This window comes from Bos indicus, chromosome 11, assembly GCF_029378745.1.
Source record: "Bos indicus isolate NIAB-ARS_2022 breed Sahiwal x Tharparkar chromosome 11, NIAB-ARS_B.indTharparkar_mat_pri_1.0, whole genome shotgun sequence".
In the NCBI taxonomy this organism is placed as follows: domain Eukaryota; kingdom Metazoa; phylum Chordata; class Mammalia; order Artiodactyla; family Bovidae; genus Bos; species Bos indicus.
Genome location: NC_091770.1, coordinates 101373759 through 101395869, shown reverse-complemented (window position 1 = coordinate 101395869; position 22111 = coordinate 101373759). Strand labels below are relative to the sequence as shown.

The 22111-nt window shown below is 47.7% G+C and overlaps 1 protein-coding gene across 1 annotated transcript in view; it reads right to left on the bottom strand.

Moving 5' to 3' along the window:
• Window positions 1-298: 298 nt before the first annotated feature.
• The window catches only part of PRRT1B (proline rich transmembrane protein 1B), a 28764-nt gene continuing 6951 nt past the window's right edge, over window positions 299-22111 (bottom strand). The window contains exons 2-4 of the mRNA XM_070799475.1: window positions 5464-5927; window positions 4633-4776; window positions 299-3318 (exon numbers count right to left, since the gene is read on the bottom strand). Coding sequence (XP_070655576.1) covers window positions 3169-3318; window positions 4633-4776; window positions 5464-5927 — 758 coding nt within the window. The 3' untranslated portion in view covers window positions 299-3168. The remainder of the gene's footprint in view (window positions 3319-4632; window positions 4777-5463; window positions 5928-22111) is intronic.

The window sequence follows — 22111 nt, the reverse complement described above, 5'->3', positions numbered from 1 at the left end:
GATGGAACCACCTGGGGACGCCCGCACCCACACTCAGCCTTCTCAGGAAGGCCTTTCTCTACCACTCTCCGAGTCAAACACCTCGACGCCACCCCGCTGCGATGCTCAGACGTGTATTTTAACATCCCCCAAATCAGGACGCGGCCCAGTGTCCTCAGAGCTTTCATTCCAGAGTTGCCCCAGCCAGCTCTCCTTCAGGGCCCTTCAGTAACAACACTGACAAACGTCTGTCCAAACGGATGGCTTCTTCGACCCTGGAGGATCCCAAAACTGGAATGACTGGGTCAAAAGGCACACACGTTTTTTCCTTGTTTTTTAATTGCACAACCCATGAATACTCCCGCATTTTACACTTCAGCCGTGTGTTGCACAAGTGCCAGTCCCTCCCCAAAGGCAGTCTCTCTCAGCAGTTTGGAACACATGCTCCCAGACTCTGGTCTTTGCACGTACATGCACATTAACACCTAGTACACATATCACTGATAGATACCATAGTCCGTTTTCTACCAAGAGGGTAGCAATGCACACCGCCCTAGCGACAAATGAGAGGGTCAAGGTTTCACCAGCTCCGGAATCAATCTAACGTTTTCCAGTCTGATAAGTAAAAATCATCCGACGGTTTAAGTAAGTTCTTCCTTAACACACACAACTCAAAGCTACCAGTCTTCTCCTCGACAGTATTCCAGATTCTGGGAGGCCGCCCCTTCCACGCTGCCTAACACCCTGAAGTTATAAAAATACTCCCCTAAGCTTCATATAAGATTAGTACACCTTTATTTCATACTACTTAGCTCTGTAAACCATCTGGACTTTATTTATACAACAGGAGGAGAATCATTTTTTTTCTAACCAGTTACCCAACTCTGCTTACTGTCCGCCCCGACTCAACCAAAATGCTATCTGGGCCAGAAATTACTGTCCCGCATACACTTGGAATGCTTTCTGGGCTTTCTGTGTTTCACCACTCCAGTTCTGTGGCAAAGCCATGCTGCACCCTGCGTTTACTGCAGCTTCATCGTAGGTTTCAAAATCTGGTGAAGATAGTTTTCCCTCATTAAACTGAAAAAATTAGCAATTTTTGCGCATTTTCCTTCCATATTAATCTTTTAAACATCTTTGTCAGTTTTAAAAGCTTGGCTTTCTTGTTGGAATTTCATTAAGTCTGTTTAAGAAAGCTAGATATTTTATGATATTACATCTTTCTATGCAGATATTTCGTTCTTTCGGAGAAGGCAATGGCACCCCACTCCAGTACTCTTGCCTGGAAAATCCCATGGATGGAGGAGCCTGGAAGGCTGCAGTCCATGGGGTCGCTGAGAGTCGGACACGACTGAGCGACTTGACTTTCACTTTTCACTTTCATGTATTGGAGAAGGAAATGGCAACCCACTCCAGTATTCTTGCCTGGAGAATCCCAGGGACGGGGGAGCCTGGTGGGCTGCTGTCTATGGGGTCACACAGAGTCGGACATGACTGAAGTGACTTAGCATAGCATAGCATGGCATTTTGTTCTTTGCTCTTTTTAGAGGCATTGGGTTTTTTTTGTTGTCCAAACACTAGCTGTCCCAGACTCCTTGTATGGCGCCTTATAACACATGTACTTTCCTTCTAAAAAAATTGTTTTTTTTTTTCCTGTTAAATTTATGCCTAAGTTTTACTGTTTTTTCAATCACTATTGAGTGGAATTTTACATTTTTTCCACTTTTAACTGAATATTGCTACTGACTATTATAATCACTTTTCTGAGTCCTCTTATTCTAATTTTTCATGGGCTCTTGCATATTCTAGCCAGAGCGTCATTTTTTCTCTTCTAGTTTTCATACTACAAATTTCATTTTTTGCTGTTTGTTTCATTAGCTAGAACCTCACAACAGTGCTGAGCGCAGACTCTAGGGGGCGCCCTTGGCTTGGTCCTGGTTTACCGGTTTTACCCACATCAAGTTGGTCCAGTTACCAGCTTCAGCGGCACCTGGGAGCAGGAATGAGGACTGCAGGATCTTGGGCCCGCTCACGGAATGAGGATCCGTAGTTTAACAAGGTTCCCAGGTGTTTCCTGTAGGCTTCCAGGCTAGCAGCACACTGGTCTGCATGATTTCTATTTTGATTTTACTTAAGAGAGTTTAGTGACAGGAGTCGCTGTGGCCGTCCGGCGTCTATGGACCCCTAAATCCCGTTTCCTCCTCTTTCGTGACAATCATGCATTTTAGGGTTTGAGAGCCTTAATCTGGGCCAGCCCCGCGGCCTGGACCACGAGGCCACCTCTCAAGCTCCACGCAGTGTCCTGCCTCTCTTCTGCATCCGCATCTCCCGGGCTCCGGGAGCATCCCAAGGATCAAGACGGGATGTGCTCCTGCTTCAGCTCCCGGTCCTGGCGGGCGCCAGGGCAGTGACTGGCACCCAGTGGGCGCTCAGAGAGCCCCCCGGAGCTGTCCACCTTCGTGACTCTGCTGGTCCCCTCCTCTTCTCCCTCGGGTAGACGTCCCTGCTCTCCTGTCACCTTTGGCCAGGGAAGACCCAACAGAAATTCCCGCCCTGCTCCAGCCCATGTGCACGAGTCAGACACCACGGCAGCATGGGCAGAGAACAGCATCCCAGAGGGACATGAGGGGGGAACCCCAAAGCCCCCGAAGGGACCAGGACCAGCAACACCCCCAAAGCAGCCACGAGACGCCCTGCCTGGCATGTTGCTGTAAGTCCACTGACCGGACGTCATGGCCTGGGCTTTGGGGCGAGGGGTCAGCAGGAGAGAGAGAGGCTGCCTCCTGGGTCGGGCGGGAGCGACCCAGGAAAGGGGAGGCTGCTCCTCTCAGCTCCCACAGGGAGGGCGAGAGCCGGGCAGCTTGGCCCTGCAGGCACGGGTGGCCAGAGGTGGCAACGTCCTTGCCAGCGGCTCTGAGGAGAGGAGGGCGCTGGTCCCTCAAGGTCAGGAGAAGGCCTGGGCGTGGGGGCACTGGCCCCTGTCCCCCAGCTGGAGCCACCGGGGCACTGGGGCCCCCTCAGGCCAGGACGCCAAGGCCCAGCCACAGGGGTCCCGTGGACTGCAGAGCCCACCGTCTTCCAGCCCCCCGCCTGGGTCCCCTCTGGGTGACAGGTGGCCGCTGGCGGGAATTCAAGTCCACAGAAGGAGCCTGGCTGAGGACCTGGAGTCCCTGAGGGAGCCAGCAGCCCTCAAGGCAGGTAGAGCGCAACCACCACGTAGATAACCCAGCTGGTGGACACGAAGACCCCGAAGAGCAGGCTGAAGAGCACCAGCGAGCGGGCCTTGCGAGAGGCCTCCTGAGCCTGGGCCAGGTCCCCCCGGGCGAGGGCTGCGCGGGTCTGCAACGAGACCAAAGGAGCAGTGAGCAGACCCAGACCCCGTGCTCCCTCCCGGCGACACCCCAGAGCCCACCCGGCCCCAGCGCACAGACTGGACAGCTGACCCCGCGAGGCAGTTGGGGGCTTGTCCAGGCCACGGCTCACGTGGGAGCAGCAGCGATCGAGGCGGTGGTGGCCAGCTCCCAGGCGCTGGCCGCAGGCCTGACCCACATCCGCACTCCAGGCTCCATCCCTCACCATCCGCACAACAACCCAGAATTCAGTATCATTGTTGGCCCCTCTTTGAAGATGAGCAAACAGCTCAGAGAGGTTAAGTGACCCACCCCAGGGCCCCGCAGCTGGTGGTGGGGCCAGAACTGACACAGGCAGCAGCCTCTAGAATCGCACCTGAGGGGCCCGGTCCTCACTCAGCCCCCCGCCCCGGTCCCGTCTTGCTTACGACCGGGAAGCCTGACCTCCGGGGGACGTCAGGGCTCTCATCCGGTCAGCCTTGAGCAGAAGCCCCAGGGCCTTCCTACTACCAGGACAGCCTCATGCCGAGTCCCCAGGGCCGAATCAAGGTCAGGAATGGTGGGGAGGGAGGAAGAAGAAAGGGTGTTATCAAGAAGGCAGGTGGGTGGATGGTGGATGAACAGACAGGCGGATGGCTGAGTGGACAGACAGGTTAACAGATGAATGGGGTGGGTGGATGAATAGATGGAGACTAGACAGATGGTGGATGGAAAGGTGGGTAGCGGGTGAACGGAGAGACGGGTAGCTGGGAAGGACAGACAGAGGTGGGTGGGTAGAATAAACGAGCAGATGGACAGATTAAACACAAGTCCCTGCTGCTTCCCTGGTGGGTCCGTGGTATAGAATCCGCCTTGCAATGCAGAAGACGTGGGTTCGATCCCGATCTGGGAAGATCCCACATGCCATGGAGCAGGTGGGCCCACGTGCCACACTACTGGCCTGTGCTCTAGAGCCTGGGCGCTCCATAACAAGAGGAGCCCCTGCAACAACTAAGACCCACCAGAGCCCAGATTAAATAAAATTATGTTTTAAAAAATCTAAGTTGAAACACAAGCACCATGGGACGGGCAGTCCCCTGGACCTGAATCATTCACACCCCCGTGTGGACTGTTTCAGTGGAATCTTCTAGAGCAGATCTTGAGTGGTAAGGGGAAGAGACAGCAGAGGAGGGGGCCAGGACCCCAGAGAACTGGGCACCGATCTCCCAATTCTGCCAGCCTTCTCGGGTGGGGGGAACACTGGGGACCTGGGCACGGCAGGCCTGGAGGCTGCACCAGGGTACCCCCGCCCACGCCCTCCTACCTCGTGGGAGTAGACAATGGCGATAAGCCCGGTGAGCAGACAGCAGAAGAGGGTCACCAGCACAGATTCCATCATGTAGTCCTTGGGCAGGGGCCTGTGTTCCGCCGGGGCCGGGGCTGGCACGCCTGCCACGGGGCTGTTGTACTACAGGGGAAGAGGCCACGGTGTGGTAAGACAGCGGGCCGTAGCCTCCAAACACCAGGATGAGGACATGATCGGCGACAGCCATGGAGCTGTCACTCCTGCCACCTCCCAGCCTCACCCAGCCAGGCTGCAGGCCACCTGGGGAGCAAGGCCCCATTCCTGCCCACTAAGCACCCCGACCTGTCACGCAGCCCCCGGAATCCTCGGGGTTCTGCCCCTACAGATTGCTCAGTCCAGGCTGCAGCCACCAGGGTCTCCATGTCCTCCACTGTTCCCACGGGGGCAGGGAGGGGGTGGGGAGACCTCAAAGCTCTCCTCCACAGGCAGCCAGGGATTTTCTAAAAATCTGTATCAACTCATCCCCTACCAAAGGCCCTGGGGTCCCTCACAGTGGAGCCCCCACCTCTTCCTATCTACTCCTCAATAAGCTGGACCAACCACCCTCACTCCCAGGATGCACCAGCCTTGGCCACACTGCAACGCCTGTGCTGGGCTCTCCTCGCCTCTCCCTGAACACTCCTATTCAACCCGCAGAACCCAGCTCAAATGACCCCCGGCTCCTGTGAGGCCGCCCAGGCTCGCCCACTCCCTAGGCGGAGGAAGCCCCTTTCTGTTGCGCCCGCGGGGCACAGCCATGTGCTCTGTAAGGGTGGCTGGGGAAGACGGGGGTCCCGCGGGCTAACTCACCACCGGGAAGGTCGCGAAGAGCGGCTGCGCAGTAGGCGCGGGGAAGAGCGGTGCGGGCGGCGGGTACAGGGCCGGTGCGGCCGGCGCAGGCGGGAAGAGCACTGGCGGCGGGAAGGGCGGCGGGTAGAGCAGGTGCGCAGCCTTGGGGTCTGGCGGCGCGTAGGGCGGGGGCTCGCCCACGAAGCCGATGTTGGGGACCCCACCGGCCGCTGCCTTGGGTATCTGCAGGGCCTCGCCCGCGGCCACGGCCTGGGCCTGGGCTGGGGGCGCCGCGGACGCCTCGGCCGGGGGGTCGCCTGGGGGTCCCTCTGGCGCCTCGGCGTCCCCTCCGTCCGCGGCAGCCGCTTCCTCGCTGGACATTTGGTCCTCCTCCAGGAGCTGCGGGCGGCGCGGGAGCTGCGGGAGCCTGGGGCGCGCAGGGTCCTCAGGGACCGCGGGGCCGCCGCCCCCTTTCGCATCCGCTCCTGGGAAGAAACAGCAGAGGCAGTGAGCCTCCAAAAGGCTGTCGGACCAGGAGGGAGTCCTCCTCACAGACCCCAGAACACAGCCCCTCCAAGGAGAGTCACAGTGACCGTGCCGACCCTGACCGCCCCGAACCCCGCACTCAGACCTCCCCAACCCTGCACCCTTGAAGCTCTATCCAAAGTGCAAGAAGGGGACACGAAAACCAGGACTCAGAGAGAGGATGTGCCTTCCTGGCGGCCACACAGCCAGTACAGATGGCCAGCGGGATGGAAGGCGGGCCGTGCCCCTTCTTGATTGCACCTGCAGGGACGTGGTCCTGCCCCCAGGGCCCTGATGCCCCAGCAGATGGAACCAAGGCAGATGCTTCAGCCCAGGGCAGCCCCCTCATAGGCTGAGACACCGTCCAATGGGAGCTGGTCTGAGAGGATGGGCTGAGCCAATCAGATTCTCCGCTCTGGAGTCACTGGACCTGGCTACTCGAGGACCAGGGAGAGCCAGGAGGTCATTAAGGGCCAAGAGCCTACTGAGGCGGAGAAGGAACAGAGACGTGAACGGGGGTCAGGGAGGGGAACGGAGCAGCCAAGGAACACTGGGTGGAGAGAAGCCCACCCAGCAGCCCGAAGAGGGGCTCTCAGCTGCATTCTAGGCCTGGCCCTGGCCTCCAGCATCCACTCAATAAACTGCGGGCGCCCAGCCGGTCCCAACAAGTCCTGAAGGTACCCCCCTGCACCCCCTGAGAGCGTCCTGACCAGCTGAGCCCCTCCAGGCCTCCGGTCCTCGAGGCACAGGCTGGAAGGGGGCTGGGACAGGACCCCACCCCCCACCCCCGGTCCGGAACTGGGTGGGCATCCCAGGGTGTGGCTTTGAAGTTCATTTCCTGAGTGTCTTTAGGGGTTATAGAAGGCAGAGAGAAAAAGAAAACAGACATAACTGCACAGTGCTGCTGAGGGTGGGGGAGCCTTGCTGAAATCCCACTCCCACCCCCAGCCTCGCCCCCATCCCTCCCACTCCCACCGCCCATACAGCAGGTGGGTGAAATCAGAGGTCAGGATTCCCCAGGGGAGGGATCCCGACAGCAGGAGCACTGAGCCCCTGAGAGCTCCCACCCACCTCCTCCCAGCAGCCAGGGTCTCACTCACAGCTTCTCCTGAGACCCACATAGGTGCTGGCGCTTCCACTCCACAGGGCCACCCGGGCCGCCCCTCCTGTTTCTCTATCCCCTTCAGGCTGGACTTGGCCATGTGACTTGCTTTGGCCCACGGAACATTAATAAACATCTTGCAAACACTGGCTTTAAAAACCTGTATCTTTCAACATTACCAGGGGCTGGGAGGGATGAGAGGTTCGGGTATCAGTGGGGACAGTTCCATCTGGGAGGATGAAAGCCTTCTGGAGGGAGGTGATAATGATGGCTGCCCGATAACGTGAACGCACTGAATGCCCCTGAACTGTACACTTATAAATGGTTCAGACGGTAAGTCTTACACATTTTCCAGTTTTAAAAAGCCTCTCTCTCCTGCTGATCTAAAAATGCTAGACAAAAGAAGACCCTGAAAAGTGGACAAAAGTAGGCAGACTATGGAGTGTAGTCAAAACACAGAAGTGACTATAAAGGGGGTGAACTGCCTGTTTTCCCCTCTCATTTCCTTCAAAGCTCAAAGCTCCAGCCCCAGAACCACATGACCGGGCAGCTAAAACTCCACGATAAACTCTGTCATTCTGGCCAAAGGAACCAGGAGAGGGCCCCTGCAGAAGGGAGAGGGTAGGGAAATCCTAGAGAAGTACCTTCGGAGGGGTTCTGAGTCACCTAGTTCTGTGTGTGAACTGGGGTGACCAATGTATATCAGCTTGCCCAGGACGTCCTTGGCTTTACTCCTGAAAATCTCACATCCAGGAAGTCAGTCATCTTAGAAAGGATCCACACCAGTCCTAGACTCACCCTCAAGATGCATGTGTAGGGTACAGACCTAGGCCTGCATAAGGAAGACTTTAAAACTGGACCAGAAAAACAGCCAGAAAACAATGAACAAAATCACAGATTAGTGCATACCTAGCAATTACTTTGCTGCTGCTGCTGCTTAAATTTTCCAAAAGACATGGAGTGGCTGAATGGATAAAAAGACAAGATATTCTGTTTATAAGAGACTCACTGCAGATGTGAGTCTGCAGACCACACACACACCAAAAAAGAATAGAAACCCAAAAGCCTGAGGCAGCTACACTTATATAACAAAGAGAGACTATAAAATGAAGACTGTAGTAAGAAACAAAAAAGGTATTACAAAATGACAAAGGGCTCAAATCCAACAAGAAGATATGACATTTGTCATATCACACGTTATATCACACAACATCAGTTCAGTTCAGTCGCTCATTCGTGTCCGACTCTTTGCGACCCCATGAATTGCAGCATGCCAGGCCTCCCTGTCCATCACCAACTCCCAGAGATCACTCAAACTCACGTCCATCGAGTCGGTGATGCCGTCCAGCCATCTCATCCTCTGTCGTCCCCTTCTCCTCCTGCCCTCAATCCCTCCCAGCATCAGAGTCTTTTCCAATGAGTAAACTCTTCGCATGAGGTGGCCAAAGTACTGGAGTTTCGGCTTTAGCATCATTCCTTCCAAAGAACACCCAGGACTGATCTCCTTCAGAATGGACTGGTTGGATCTCCTTGCAGTCCAAGGACTATCCAGAGTCTTCTCCGACACCACAGTTTAAAAGCATCAATTCTTTGGCGCTCAGCTTTCTTCACAGTCCAACTCTCACATCCATACATGACCACTGGAAAAACCATAGCCTTGACTAGACGGACCTTTGTTGGCAAAGTAATGTCTCTGCTTTTCAATATGCTATCTAGGTTGGTCATAACTTTCCTTCCAAAGAGTAAGCGTCTTTTAATTTCATGGCTGCAGTCACCATCTGCAGTGATTTGGGAGCCCAAAAAAATAAAGTCTGACACTGTTTCCACTGTTTCCCCATCTATTTCCCATGAAGTGATGGGACCAGATGCCATGATCTTCATTTTCTGAATGTTGAGCTTTAAAACAACTTTTTCACTCTCCTCTTTCACTTTCATCAAGAGGCTTTTTAGTTCCTCTTCACTTTCTACCATAGGGTGGTGTCAGCTGCATATCTGAGGTTATTGATATTTCTCCCAGCAATCTTGATTCCAGCTTGTGCTTCTTCCAGCCCAGCCTTTCTCATGATGTACTCTGCATATAACTTAAATAAGCAGGGTGACAATATACAGCCCTGACGCACTCCCTTTCCTATTTGGAACCAGTCTGTTGTTCCATGTCCAATTCTGTTGCTTCCTGACCTGCATATAGGTTTCTAAAGAGGCAGGTCAGCTGGTCTGGTATTCCCATCTCTTGAAGAATTTTCCACAGTTTATTGTGATCCACACAGTCAAAGGCTTTGGCATAGTCAATAAAGCAGAAGTAGATGTTTTTTTGGAACTCTCTTACTTTTTCCATGATCCAGCAGATGTTGGCAGTTTGATCTCTGGTTCCTCTGCCTTTTCTAAATCCAGCTTGAACATCTGGAAGTTTACGGTTCATGTATTGCTGAAGCCTGTCTTGGAGAATTTTGAGCATTACTTTACTAGCGTGTGAAATGAGTGCAATTATGCGGTAGTTTGAGCATTCTTTGGCATTGCCTTTTGTTGGGATTGGAATGAAAACTGACCTTTTCCAGTCCTGTGGCCACTGCTGAGTTTTCCAGATTTGCTGGCATATTGAGTGCAGCACTTTCACAGCATCATCTTTCAGGATTTGAAATAGCTCCACTGGAATTCCATCACCTCCACTAGCTTTGTTCGTAGTGATGCTTCCTAAGGCCCACTTGACTTCACATTCCAGGATGTCTGGCTCTAGGTCAGTGATCACACCATCGTGATTATCTGGGTCCTGAAGATCTTTTTTGTACAGTTCTCCTGTGTATTCTTGCCACCTCTTCTTAATATCTTCTGCTTCTGTTAGGTCCATACCATTTCTGTCCTTTATTGAGCCCATCCTTGTATGAAATGTTCCCTTGGTATCTCTAATTTTCGAGCCCATCCTTGTATGAAATGTTCCCTTGGTATCTCTAATTTTCTTGAAGAGATCTCTAGTCTTTCCCATTCTGTTGTTTTCCTCTATTTCTTTGCATCGATCTCTGAGGAAGACTTTCTTATCTCTTCTTGCTATTCTTTGGAACTCTGCATTCAGATGCTTATATCTTTCCTTTGCTCCTTTGCTTTTTGCTTCTCTTCTTCTCACAGCTATTTGTAAGGCCTCCCCAGACAGCCATTTTGCTTTTTTGCATTTCTTTTCCATGGGGATGGTCTTGATCCCTGTCTCCTGTACAATGTCACGAACCTCATTCCATAGTTCATCAGGCACTCTATCTATCAGATCTAGGCCCTTAAATCTATTTCTCACTTCCACTGTATAATCATAAGGGATTTGATTTAGGTCATCCCTGAATGGTCTAGTGGTTTTCCCTACTTTCTTCAATTTCAGTCTGAATTTGGCAATAAGGAGTTCATGATCTGAGCCACAGTCAGCTCCTGGTCTTGTTTTTGCTGACTGTATAGAGCTTCTCCATCTTTGGCTGCAAAGAATAGAATCAATCTGATTTTGGTGTTGACCATCTGGTGATGTCCATGTGTAGAGTCTTCTCTTGTGTTTTTGGAAGAGGGTGTTTGCTATGACCAGTGCGTTCTCTTGGCAAAACTCTATTAGTCTTTGCCCTGCTTCATTCCGTATTCCAAGGCCAAATTTGCCTGTTATTCCAGGTGTTTCTTGACTTCCTACTTTTGCATTCCAGTCACCTATAATGAAAAGGACATCTTTTTTGGGTGTTAGTTCTAAAAGGTCTTGTAGGTCTTCATAGAACCATTCAACTTCAGCTTCTTCAGCATTACTGGTTGGGGCCTAGACTTGGATTACTGTGATATTGAATGGTTTGCCTTGGAAACGAACAGAGATCATTCTGTCGTTTTTGAGATTGCATCCAAGCACTGCATTTTTGACTCTTGTTGACCATGATGGCTACTCCATTTCTTCTAAGGGATTCCTGCCCTCAGTAGTAGATATAATGGTCATCTGAGTTAAATTCACCCATTCCAGTCCATTTTAGTTAGCTGATTCCTAGAATGTCAACGTTCACTCTTTCCATCTCCTGTTTGACCACTTCCAATTTGCCTTGAACACAACATAGGAGTGCGTAAGTATAAAAGCAAATAACAACAGACCTAAAGAAAGAAATTGATAGCAATACAATAATAGGGAACCTTGATATCCACCTTACATCAATGGATAAATCACCCAGATTAAAAAAATGTATAAGGAAACAGCAACCTTAAAGGACATGTTAGACCAGATAAACTCAAACACACATATCCAGAATGTATATCCAAATAAACAGAATACATATTCTTATCAAGGGTATATGGAACATCCTTCAGGATAGTTCATAGTAGGCTACAAAGTAAGCCTTTCTAAACTTCAGAAGATTGAAATCCCACCAAGCATCTTTGCCAACAAGAAATCAATTATAGGAAGAAAACTGGAAGATTCACAGAGATGAAACAACATGCTGTTGAGCAACCAATGGGTCAAAGAAGAAATCAAAAGAAAAAAAATTTTTAAATACCTTCAGACAAATGAAAATGGATAGAACAGACCAACACTTGAGCTGCAGCAAAGCTCATAAAAATAAATGCCTATACAACATCAGAAATCTCATAAATATTCTAAATTTACACCTCAAGGAACTAGAACAAATGACGCCCAAAGCTAGTAGAAGTTAGAAAATAACAAAGATCAGAGTAGAAATAGAGACTAAAAAGACAATAGAAAATATTAATAAAACTAAAAGCTGCTTCTTTGAAATGATAAGCAAAATGGACAAATATTTAGCTAGACTAAGGAAAAAAGAAGATTTAAATAAAATTAAGAACGATAGAGGACACATTTACCATCAACACCACAGCAATCCAGCGGCTCCTGCAGACCATGAAGGGTTACACGCCAACGAATCTGACAACCAGAGGACAAGCAAATTCCTCGACACACAGCTCAACCCCCTGAATCATAAAGAAAAAAACCTGAACAGACTGCTTCCTGAACTAAGGAGAATCAGTAATCAAAAACCTTGCAACAAATAGAACTCTAAGACCAGATGGCTACCAAATACTCAAAGAGTCAATACCAATCCTCAAACTATATGAAAAACCGAGAGAGGAGAAAACACTTCCAAACTCATTTATGAAGCCAACATTGCCTTGATACCAAAATCAGAAAAGGATGCCACAGGAAAAATACAAACCTGTATCCATGATAAACACAATGCAAACATCCTCAACAGGAAATATTGACAAACAAGATTCAACAGTACATTCTGCCCACTACACCACACCCATAAACGAACACAGTACCCCAAATTTAACTCAAAATGCATTAAAGACTTGAATGTAATACCTGAAACCATAAAATTCCCAAAAGAAAACACAGGCAGTAAGCTTCTTGATATTAGTCTTGACAATGACTTTGTTTTTTAGATTTGAAGCCAAGTGAGTGAAGTCACTCAGTCATGTCCGACTCTTTGTGACCCCATGGACTATAGCCTACAGACTCCTCTGTCCATGGGATTTTCCAGGCAAGAATACTGGAGTGGGTTGCCATTTCCTTCTCCAGGAGACCTTACTGACCCAGGGATTGAACCCGGGTCTCCCGCATTGTGGGCAGACGCTTTACCATCTGAGCCACCAGGGAAGTCCCCTTGAAGCCAAAAGCAAATGCAACTACAGCCAGAACACACAAGCTGGGACAACGTCAAACTTACAAGTTACTGCACGTCAAGGAGAACCATCAACAAAGTGAACTGGCAACCTACTGAACAGGAGAAAATATTTGCAAATCATGTATTTTATATGGGTTGATATCCAAAGTATATTTATAAAAACACATATAATTCAATAGCAAAAAATAAACCTACAATTAAAAATCGGGCAGAGGATCTGAGCAGACATTTTCCAAAGACATACAGAGGGCCAAGAAGGTACCTTGAAAAGATGCTTGATCAGGGAAATGCAAATCAAACCTCACCCCTGTTAGAATGGCTGTCATCGAAAAGCAGAGAAATAACAAGTGTTGGCGAGGAAGTAGAAAAAAGAAAACCCATGTGCATGCACTATTGGTGGGAGCGTAAATTGGTGTGACCACTATGGAAAACAGTATAGAGAGTCCTGAAAAAAATTAAAAATAGAACTACTGTAAAAAAAAAAAAAAAAAAGTTAGTCACGCAGTCATGTCCGACTCTTTGTGACGCCATGGACTGTAGCCCACCAGGCTCCTCTGTCCATGGGATTCTCCAAGCAAGAATACTGGAGTGGGTAGCCTTTCTCTTCTCCAGGGGATCTTCACAACCCAGGGATCAAACCCAGGTCTCCCAGACTGCAGGCAGACTCTTTAGCGACTGAGCCACCAAGGAAGCCAAGAACCACTGTATGACTCAGAAATTCCGATCTGGGTCTTTGAAGGAAAAAAAAAAATCCACTAACTCAAAAAGCTATATGCATTCAACGTGTTCATTGCAGCATTATTTTCAGTAGTTAAGACAAGCTAAGTATCCACTGATGGATGAACAGATAAAGAAAATGTGTGTGTGTTTGTGTGTAAACATATTAACAAAAATCTTGCCTTGAAATACGTTATACACACTTACAATATTATTCAGCCACTAAGAAAGAATGAAATCTTCCCATGTGCAATAATGTGGATGGACCTTGAGAGTATTATGTCAAGTGAAGTAAGTCAGACAGAAAGAGAAACAGTGCACGACCTCACTCACATGTGGAATCGGAAACAACAAACCCGAGTTCATGGATACAGAGAACAGACCGTGGTTGTCTGAAATGCGGATGGGGGTGAGCAAAGTCAGCGGAGGGGGTCAAAAGGTATAAATTCAGTTATAAAACAAATAAGTCCTGGAGATGTAGTGTATAGCATGGTGAATCTCCAATAATACTGTACAGGAGAAAGGGAAAGATAAACCCAACTGAATGCAGAGTTCCAGAGAATAGCCGGGAGAGATACGAAAGCCTTCTTAAGTGAACAATGCAAAGAAATAGAAGAAAACAATAGAATGGGAAAGACTAGAGATCTTTGCAAGGAAATTGGAGATACCAAGGGAACATTTCATACAAAGATGGGCTCAATAAAGGACAGAAATGGCAAGGATCTAACAGAAGCAGAAGAGATAGAGAAGAGGTGGCAAGAATACACAGAAGGACTATACGAAAAACATCTTCATGACCCAGATAACCACCATGGTGTGGCCACTCACCTACAGCCAGACATCCTGGAATGCAAAGTCAAGTGGGCCTTAGAAGCTTTAGTGAGGGTGATGGAATTCCAGCTGAGCTATTTCAAATCATAAAAGATGCTGCTGTTGAAGTGCTGCACTCAATATGCCAGCAAATTTGGAACTCAGCAATGGCCACAAGACTGCAAACAGTCAGTTTTCATTCCAACCCCAAAGAAGGGAAATGCCAAAGAATATTCAAAGTACTGCACAATTGAGCTCATTTCACATCTAGCAAGGTAATGCTCAAAATCCTTCAAGCTAGGCTTCAACAGTACGTGAACCAAGAACTTCCAGATGTATAATTTGGATTTAGAAAAGGCAGAGGAACCAGAGATCAAATTGTCAATATCCACTGGATCATAGAGAAAGCAAGGGAATTCCAGAAAAACATCTACTTCTGCTTCATTGACTAGGCTAAAGCCTTTGACTGTGTGGATCATAATAAACCGTGGAAAATTCTGAAAGAGATGGGAATACCAGACCACCTTACCTGCTTCCTGAGAAACCTGTATGCAGGTCAAGAAGCAACAGTTAGAACCGGACATGGAATAATAGACTGGTTCAAAATTGGGAAAGGTGTATGTCAAGGCTATATACTGTCACCCTGCTAATTTAACTTACATATGCAGAGTACATCATGAGAAATGCCAGGCAGGATGAAGCACAAGCTGGAATCAAGATTGCCGGGAGAAATATCAACAACCTCATATATGCAGATGATACCACCCTTATGGCTGAAAGCAAAGAAGAACTAAAGAGCCTCTTAAGGAGGGTGAAAGAAAAGAGTGGAAAAGCTGGCTTAAAACTCAACATTGAAAAAACTAAGATCATGCCATCTGGTCCCATCAGTCCATGGCAAATAGATGAGGAAAAAATTGAAACAGTGACAGACTTTATTTTCTTGGGCTTCAAAATCACGGTGGACGGTGACTGCAGCCATGAAATTAAAAGACACTCACTCCTTGGAAAAGAAGCTATGACAAACTTAGCGTATTAAAAAGCAGAGATGTTGCTTTGCCCACAAAGGTCTGGATAGTCAAAGCCATGGTTTTTCCAGTAGTCATGTATGAATGTGAGAGCTGGACCATAAAGAAGGCAGAGCACCAAAGAATTGATGCTTTTGAAATATGATGCTGGAGAAGACTCTCGAGAGTCCCTTGGACAGCAAGGAGATCAAACCAGTCCATCCTAAAGGAAATCAACCCTGAATATTCATTGGAAGCACTGACGCTCAAGCTGAAACGCCAATACTTTGGCCGCCTGATACAAAGAGCTGTCTCTTTCATTGGAAAAGACCCTGATGCTCGAAAAGATTGAGGGCAGGAGAAAGGGGTGACAGAGAATGAGACAGTTGAATGGCATCATGGACTCAATGGACCCAAGCTTTAGCAAACTCTGGGAGACAGTGAAGGACAGGGAAGCCTGGGGTACTGCAGTCCATGGGATCAGAGTCAGACATGACTTAGCAACGGAACCAACAACATATTTGAAAGTAGCTAGGGGACTGATTCTTAAAAGTTCTCATCACAAGAAAACAATTTTCTTCCTATGGTGATCATTATACACAGTATACAGATATTGAATCCTTACATTGTACGCCTGATACTACGGTAATGTAATGCCAATTGCACCTCAAATAAAAAACCCAGAAACCTGGACCAAGATTGGAAATGCTACTTATAGAAGGTACACCAACTAGCGATCTGAAACTACCTAGGTTGATTGCTTCATCAAATAAAATAACTCCAGACTTTCCAGGGAACTATAACAGGACTTAGGGTTTATTGTTGCTCAGTCGCTAAGTTGTGTCTGACTCTTTGCAACCCCATGGACCGCAGCACTCCAGGCTTCCCTGTCCTTCATCATCTCCCAGAGTTTGCTCAAACTCATGTCCACTGAGTCGGTGGCACCCTCCAACCATCTCACCCTCTGTTGTCCATCTTTCCCAGATTGAAGGGTCTCTTCCAATGAGTTGGCTCTTCCCATGCGGTGACCAAAATATTGGAGCTTCAACGTCAGTTCTTCAATGAATACTCAGGGTTGATTTCCTTTAGGACTGAGAATTTATACAACATAATATGTGCAGTGTGCAGGACCCAATCCAAAAATCATTCGCCATACCAAGAATGAGGCAAATGTGACCAGTCCTCAAGGGAAAAGACAATCAACATATGTCTACCCGAGATGTTGGAATTATCAGAAAAGGCAACTGTTATAACAAACTCCATGAGCAAAGATAAACACACTTGAAAAACATTCTCAATAAATAATTAGAAAGTTTGACATGGATTTAAAAAAAGGAACAAGAAATTTTCAACACATAATATCTGAATTTTTTTTAATTCACTGATGTCAATATTAAAACGGAGGTGACAGGGAAAAAAATAGTGAGTTTGAAGAAGCACCAATCCTACAGACAGAGATTAAGGGAAAACAGAATAGAGCTTCAGGGGCCTATGGTAACAGGAAAAGGTCTTAACTCCATGTCAAGTCCCAGGACAGATTTTGGGAAAAATACATTTGCAGTAATAATGGCTAACTACCTACACAACACAAATTCATCAAACTCTAAATATCCACAACAGGCGCTCTGTGGGAGAAAACTCCGCAGACACAGCATCAGAACACTTCTCGGGGACCTCCCTGGCGGTCCAGCGGGCAGGGCTCTGAGCTTCCACTACAGGCAGTGCGGGTCTGATCCCTGGTCAGGGAACTAAAGATCCCCGTATGCCACACAGCGCAGCCAAAACACCACCAAACTCTCAAAACCAAAAGATTTAACATCAAAGCCTTGAAAACTGGAGGCGAAAAATGACCCATTATATACACACACACACACACACACACACACACAGGGGAACAGCAATTTGAATTCCATAGACAGTCAAAGAGACAGCTGAGGATCAGCATCTTAAACAGCTGATGGAGAAAACTTGCAACCCAGAAATCAACATCTAAAGGAAAAGTCCTTCAGGATGGAGGCACGTGTGCCTCTTCTACTGCTGTACAACAAATTATCGTAAACGCAGTGGCATACAACGCCCATCCACCTCACAGCTGTGATAATGACTACTTTTGTAAAAAACAAAAACCCAGAGGCGAGGATGTAGAGAAATTGGAACCCTTGTGCACTGTTAGTGGGAATGTAAAATGGTGCAGACACTGTGGAAAACAAACCAATTCCTCAAAAAAGTACACATTTCCAGAGAATTCCCTGGTGGTCCAGTCGTTGGGACTCGGCACTTTTCACTGCTGTGACCCTGGTCCAATCCCTGGTTGGGAAACTAAGATCCCACAAGCCATGCAACGCAACCAAAAAGAAAATAAGTAATTCCCACAGGAGCCAATAATTCCACTTCTGGGAACACATCCAGAAGAACTGAGAGCAGGGGAGAGATGCTTACGCACCCACGCTCACAGCAGCACCGGCCACGAGACTGAAAGGCGGAGCCCAAGGGTCTACAGACCGACGAATGGGCAAAGCGAGGCTTATCCCCACAACTGCATATCATCAGCCTTTAAAAGGAAGGAAATTCTGACAACATGGAAGAGACTTAAGGACATTATTCCAAGTAAAATAAACCAGTCACAAAAAGACTCCACTGTCTGAGGCCCTTCAGTTCCGTTCAGTCGCTCAGTCGTGTCCGACTCTTTGCGACCCCATGAATCGCAGCACGCCAGGCCTCCCTGTCCATCAGCAACTCCTGGAGTTCACCCAAACTCATGTCCATCGAGTCAGTGATGCCATCCAGCCATCTCATCCTCTGTCATCCCCTTCTCCTCCTGCCCCCAATCCCTCCCAGCATCAGAGTCTTTTCCAATGATTCAACTCTTCGCATGAGGTGGCCAAAGTACTGGAGTTTCAGCTTTAGCATCATTCCTTCCAAAGAACACCCAGGACTGATCTCCTTCAGAATGGACTGGTTGGATCTCCTTGCAGTCCAAGGGACTCTCAAGAGTCTTCTCCAACACCACAGCTCAAAAGCATCAATTCTTCGGCGCTCAGCTTTCTTCACAGTCCAACTCACATCCATACATGACCACTGGAAAAACCATAGCCTTGACTAGACGGACCTTTGTTGGCAAAGTAATGTCTCTGCTTTTCAATATGCTATCTAGGTTGGTCATAACTTTCCTTCCAAAGAGTAAGCGTCTTTTAATTTCATGGCTGCAGTCACCATCTGCAGTGATTTGGGAGCCCAAAAAAATAAAGTTTGACACTGTTTCCCCATCTATTTCCCATGAAGTGATGGGACCAGATGCCATGATCTTAGTTTTCTGACCAGACTCAGAAAGGGGGATGGTGGTTACCAGGAACTGGGGAAGAGGGGTGAGGAGGAGAGTTACTATTTAATGGGGACAGAGTTTCAGTTTGGAAAGATGAAAGAAAATACGGAGGTGGATGGTGGTGATGGTTACACAACAATGTAAATGCATTCAGTACCACTGAACTGTACACTGAAAAATTGTTAAGATGGTACATTTTATGATATGTGCATTTTACAGCTTTTTTAAATGGGGAAAGACCACCGAACACTCATGTCCTGGCTAATAGTTCCGTAGGTCAGAAGTGCCGGCTGACTCAACTCAGGGTCTTCATCCAGGTGTTAAGTGGAATGGGCCTCGAAGGAAGAATCTACCTCCAAGTTCATTTGGGTTGTTGGCAAATTCTAGCTCTGAGGCTCTGTTCCTGCAGGCTGCTCACCACCCTTCCCAGATGACCATCTCGATCTTTAAAGCCAGGAATGCACATCAGATCCTTCTCATGCTTCAAAACTCCCTGTCTTCCCTTCTGCTACTGGGTAGAGATCTCTGCATTTAAAGGGCTCATTTGACTGGGTCAGACCCATCCAGAAAAATCTGTACTTTAAGATCAACTGACTTGGGACTTGAATTCCGTCTGTAAAAATCCCTTCACAGCAGCACCTGTACTGGCGTTTGGCAGAATAGCTAGGGAAGGGAAACACAGGCACCATCTTTAGAGTTCTGCCTACGCAAGTAAGGCATTCTCAGATGGAAGAAAACTCAGGATTCCTTACCAGAGCCTTTCCGTAAGAGAGGTTAAAAAAAGGTCTTTGGGTTGAAAAGAAATAATACCAGAGGTGAACTTGGAACTTGAGAAATAAAGGAAGAACTATAGACGTATAACAATTGGGGTGAATATAAAAGATAATTTTTTCCTCTTAAATCCTCTAATGTATGACTGTTGAAAGCCAAAATTATAACATATTATGATGAGTTTGCAACATGTACATGTGAAAACTATAACACTTATTAAAGTTATAAAAGCTTAATGCATGGGGATGAAGGTAAAGAGATCTATAAATTTACAAGATTCTACACCTTACTGACAGTGATGCAATACTAATTCTAAGGAGACTGTGAGAAGTTAGGTATGTATTTTAATCCTTAGACCTGAGACAGGCCTGGAGCCTGGGACCCTTTGCTTCAGTGCTTGCACCTGGACACACCTCTCCTCCAACCACAAAATACAAAGAGTCCATATGGGACTAAAAATAACAGCATGCATGTGCAGTTAGGGCACACTGTGGACAAAAAGATACAAAGAGATTAAAAACAAACAACCCAACTGCCAGTTTCCAAGAGCCTGGGGAGCAGGGTTGGGAGCAAATGCATGGTCCTGTGCATGCCCTCTGCACACACAACCTCCCAAGGAGTGGGCAGGCCACCTAAGCCACCCCTCCAGCCGGACCCTGGACACCCCTACCCTCACCCCATATAAGGAAGCAGCTTGGTCCACCTCTTCAGCAAGTGAGGAAGCAAGGGAACCTGTTACTCGCTCTCAATCCCCCAGCCCCGCCGCAGCAGGGCCCTCAATAAAGCCTTGCCTGGATTTTGTGTCTGACCTCTGATCGAGTTCACTGACGAAGGAGGCCAAGAACCCTGGTTGGAACAGCACAACCACTAAAAAAGATAACCAGAAACTATGCAGCAAAAACACCAAGAGATAAATTACAATGGAATACTAGAAAAATATTCAAATTAATACCCACAAAGCTGGGAAGCGGGCACAGCACAGGAGTGAAGGGGGTAGAAACCAGAGGAACAAAGCAGAGGCGACAAAGTGAAAACAATACAAGTGGCTTAAATATCATATCAATGGGCTCCCCTGCTGGCTCAGCAGGTGAAGACTCCGCCTGCAATGCCTGAGACCTGAGTTTGATCCCTGGGTCAGGAAGATCCCCTGGAGAAGGGAATGGCAACCCACTCCAGTATTTTGGCCTGGACAATTCCACGGACAGAGGAGCCTGGGGGGCTACAGTCCACGGGGTCTCAAAGAGTTGGGCACAACTGAGCAACACACATTATATCAATAATTTAAAAACATATCAATAATTACAATAAATGCTGATCTCAACTTTCCGATTAAAAATCGGAGATTGACATAACAAATAAAAACCAAGACCTACAAAGCAAATGACAAGAGACAACACTTAAAATACTCAGAAGTGATAAATGGGTAGGAAAAGATAGGCCACACAAACTCAGCAAAAAAGGCTGGAATGGGCTCTTTTGATCACATTAAACAGACTAAGACCACCACCAGGTAGCTCTCTGGTGGTCCCATGGTTAGGACTCGGTGTTTTCACTGCCATGCGCCTGGGTTCAATCCCTGGTTAAATCTCACAAGCTGCAAGGTGTGGCCAAAACAAACAAACAAAAAACGTATTACCAGCAATAAAGAGAAACACTAATAATAAAAAGAATAATTTACCAGGAGGACGTTAACAATTATAAATGCACATGTACCTAATAGCAGAGCTTCAATTTACACGAAACAGAAGTTGGTAGAGTTAGAGAGAAACATGCAAGATGTACAGCTACAGAAGATGTTAATACCTTCATCCACCAGTTGACAGAACCAGACAAACCATCAGGAAGCACACGGACAATCTGAACAATACTACGAAGCATCTTGATCCAGCAGATGTTTATAGAATACTGTACCCAGCAACTGCAGATACCGTTCTTCTCGAGAACACAACGTATATTTACCAAGACAGACCACATACTGGGCCATAAAGCAAATCAACGTTAAAGGAACTGAAATCATCCCAACTGCATCCCAACTGACCACAGGAGAATTAGAAACCAATACTAATGATGTATCTAGGAAAACATCAACTATCTGAAAATTAAATAATACCCCTTAAAGAATTCATGGACCAAAAATAAAGTCACGAGGCAAACAGAAAAGTTTGAACTGGGCGACCACGAAGAAAGAACACATCAAGGTGTGAGACGCAGAGATGTCCCTGGGGGTCCAATGGTTAAGAATCCGCCCTGCAACGCGGGGGATACAGATTCCATCCCTGGTGGGGGAACTAAGATCCCACGAGCCACAGAGCAACGAAGCCCACGCACCACAGCTAGAAAGTCCGGGTGCCATAGCGCAAGATCCCGCAGGCTCCAACCAAGACCACATGCAACCAAATAAATATTTTTTTTAAAAGACATTACTAAGAACTCCAATACTTTGGCCACCTGATGCGAAGAGCTGACTCATTTGAAAAGACCCTGATGCTGGGAAAGATTGAAGGTGGGAGGAGAAGGGGACAACAGAGGATGAGATGGTTGGATGGCATCACCAATTCAATGGACATGAGTTTGAACAAACTCTAGGAGCTGGTGATGGACAGGGAGGCCTGGCATGCTGCAGTCCATGGGGTCACAAAGAGTCGGACACGACTGAGCGACTGAACTAAAGAATTACAAAGGCAAGTCATTGAGTGGGAGAAAACTTATCACATCTATCAGACAAAGGGTTCTATCAACGCTGTATAAAGAACTCAAACTCAATAATAAGACA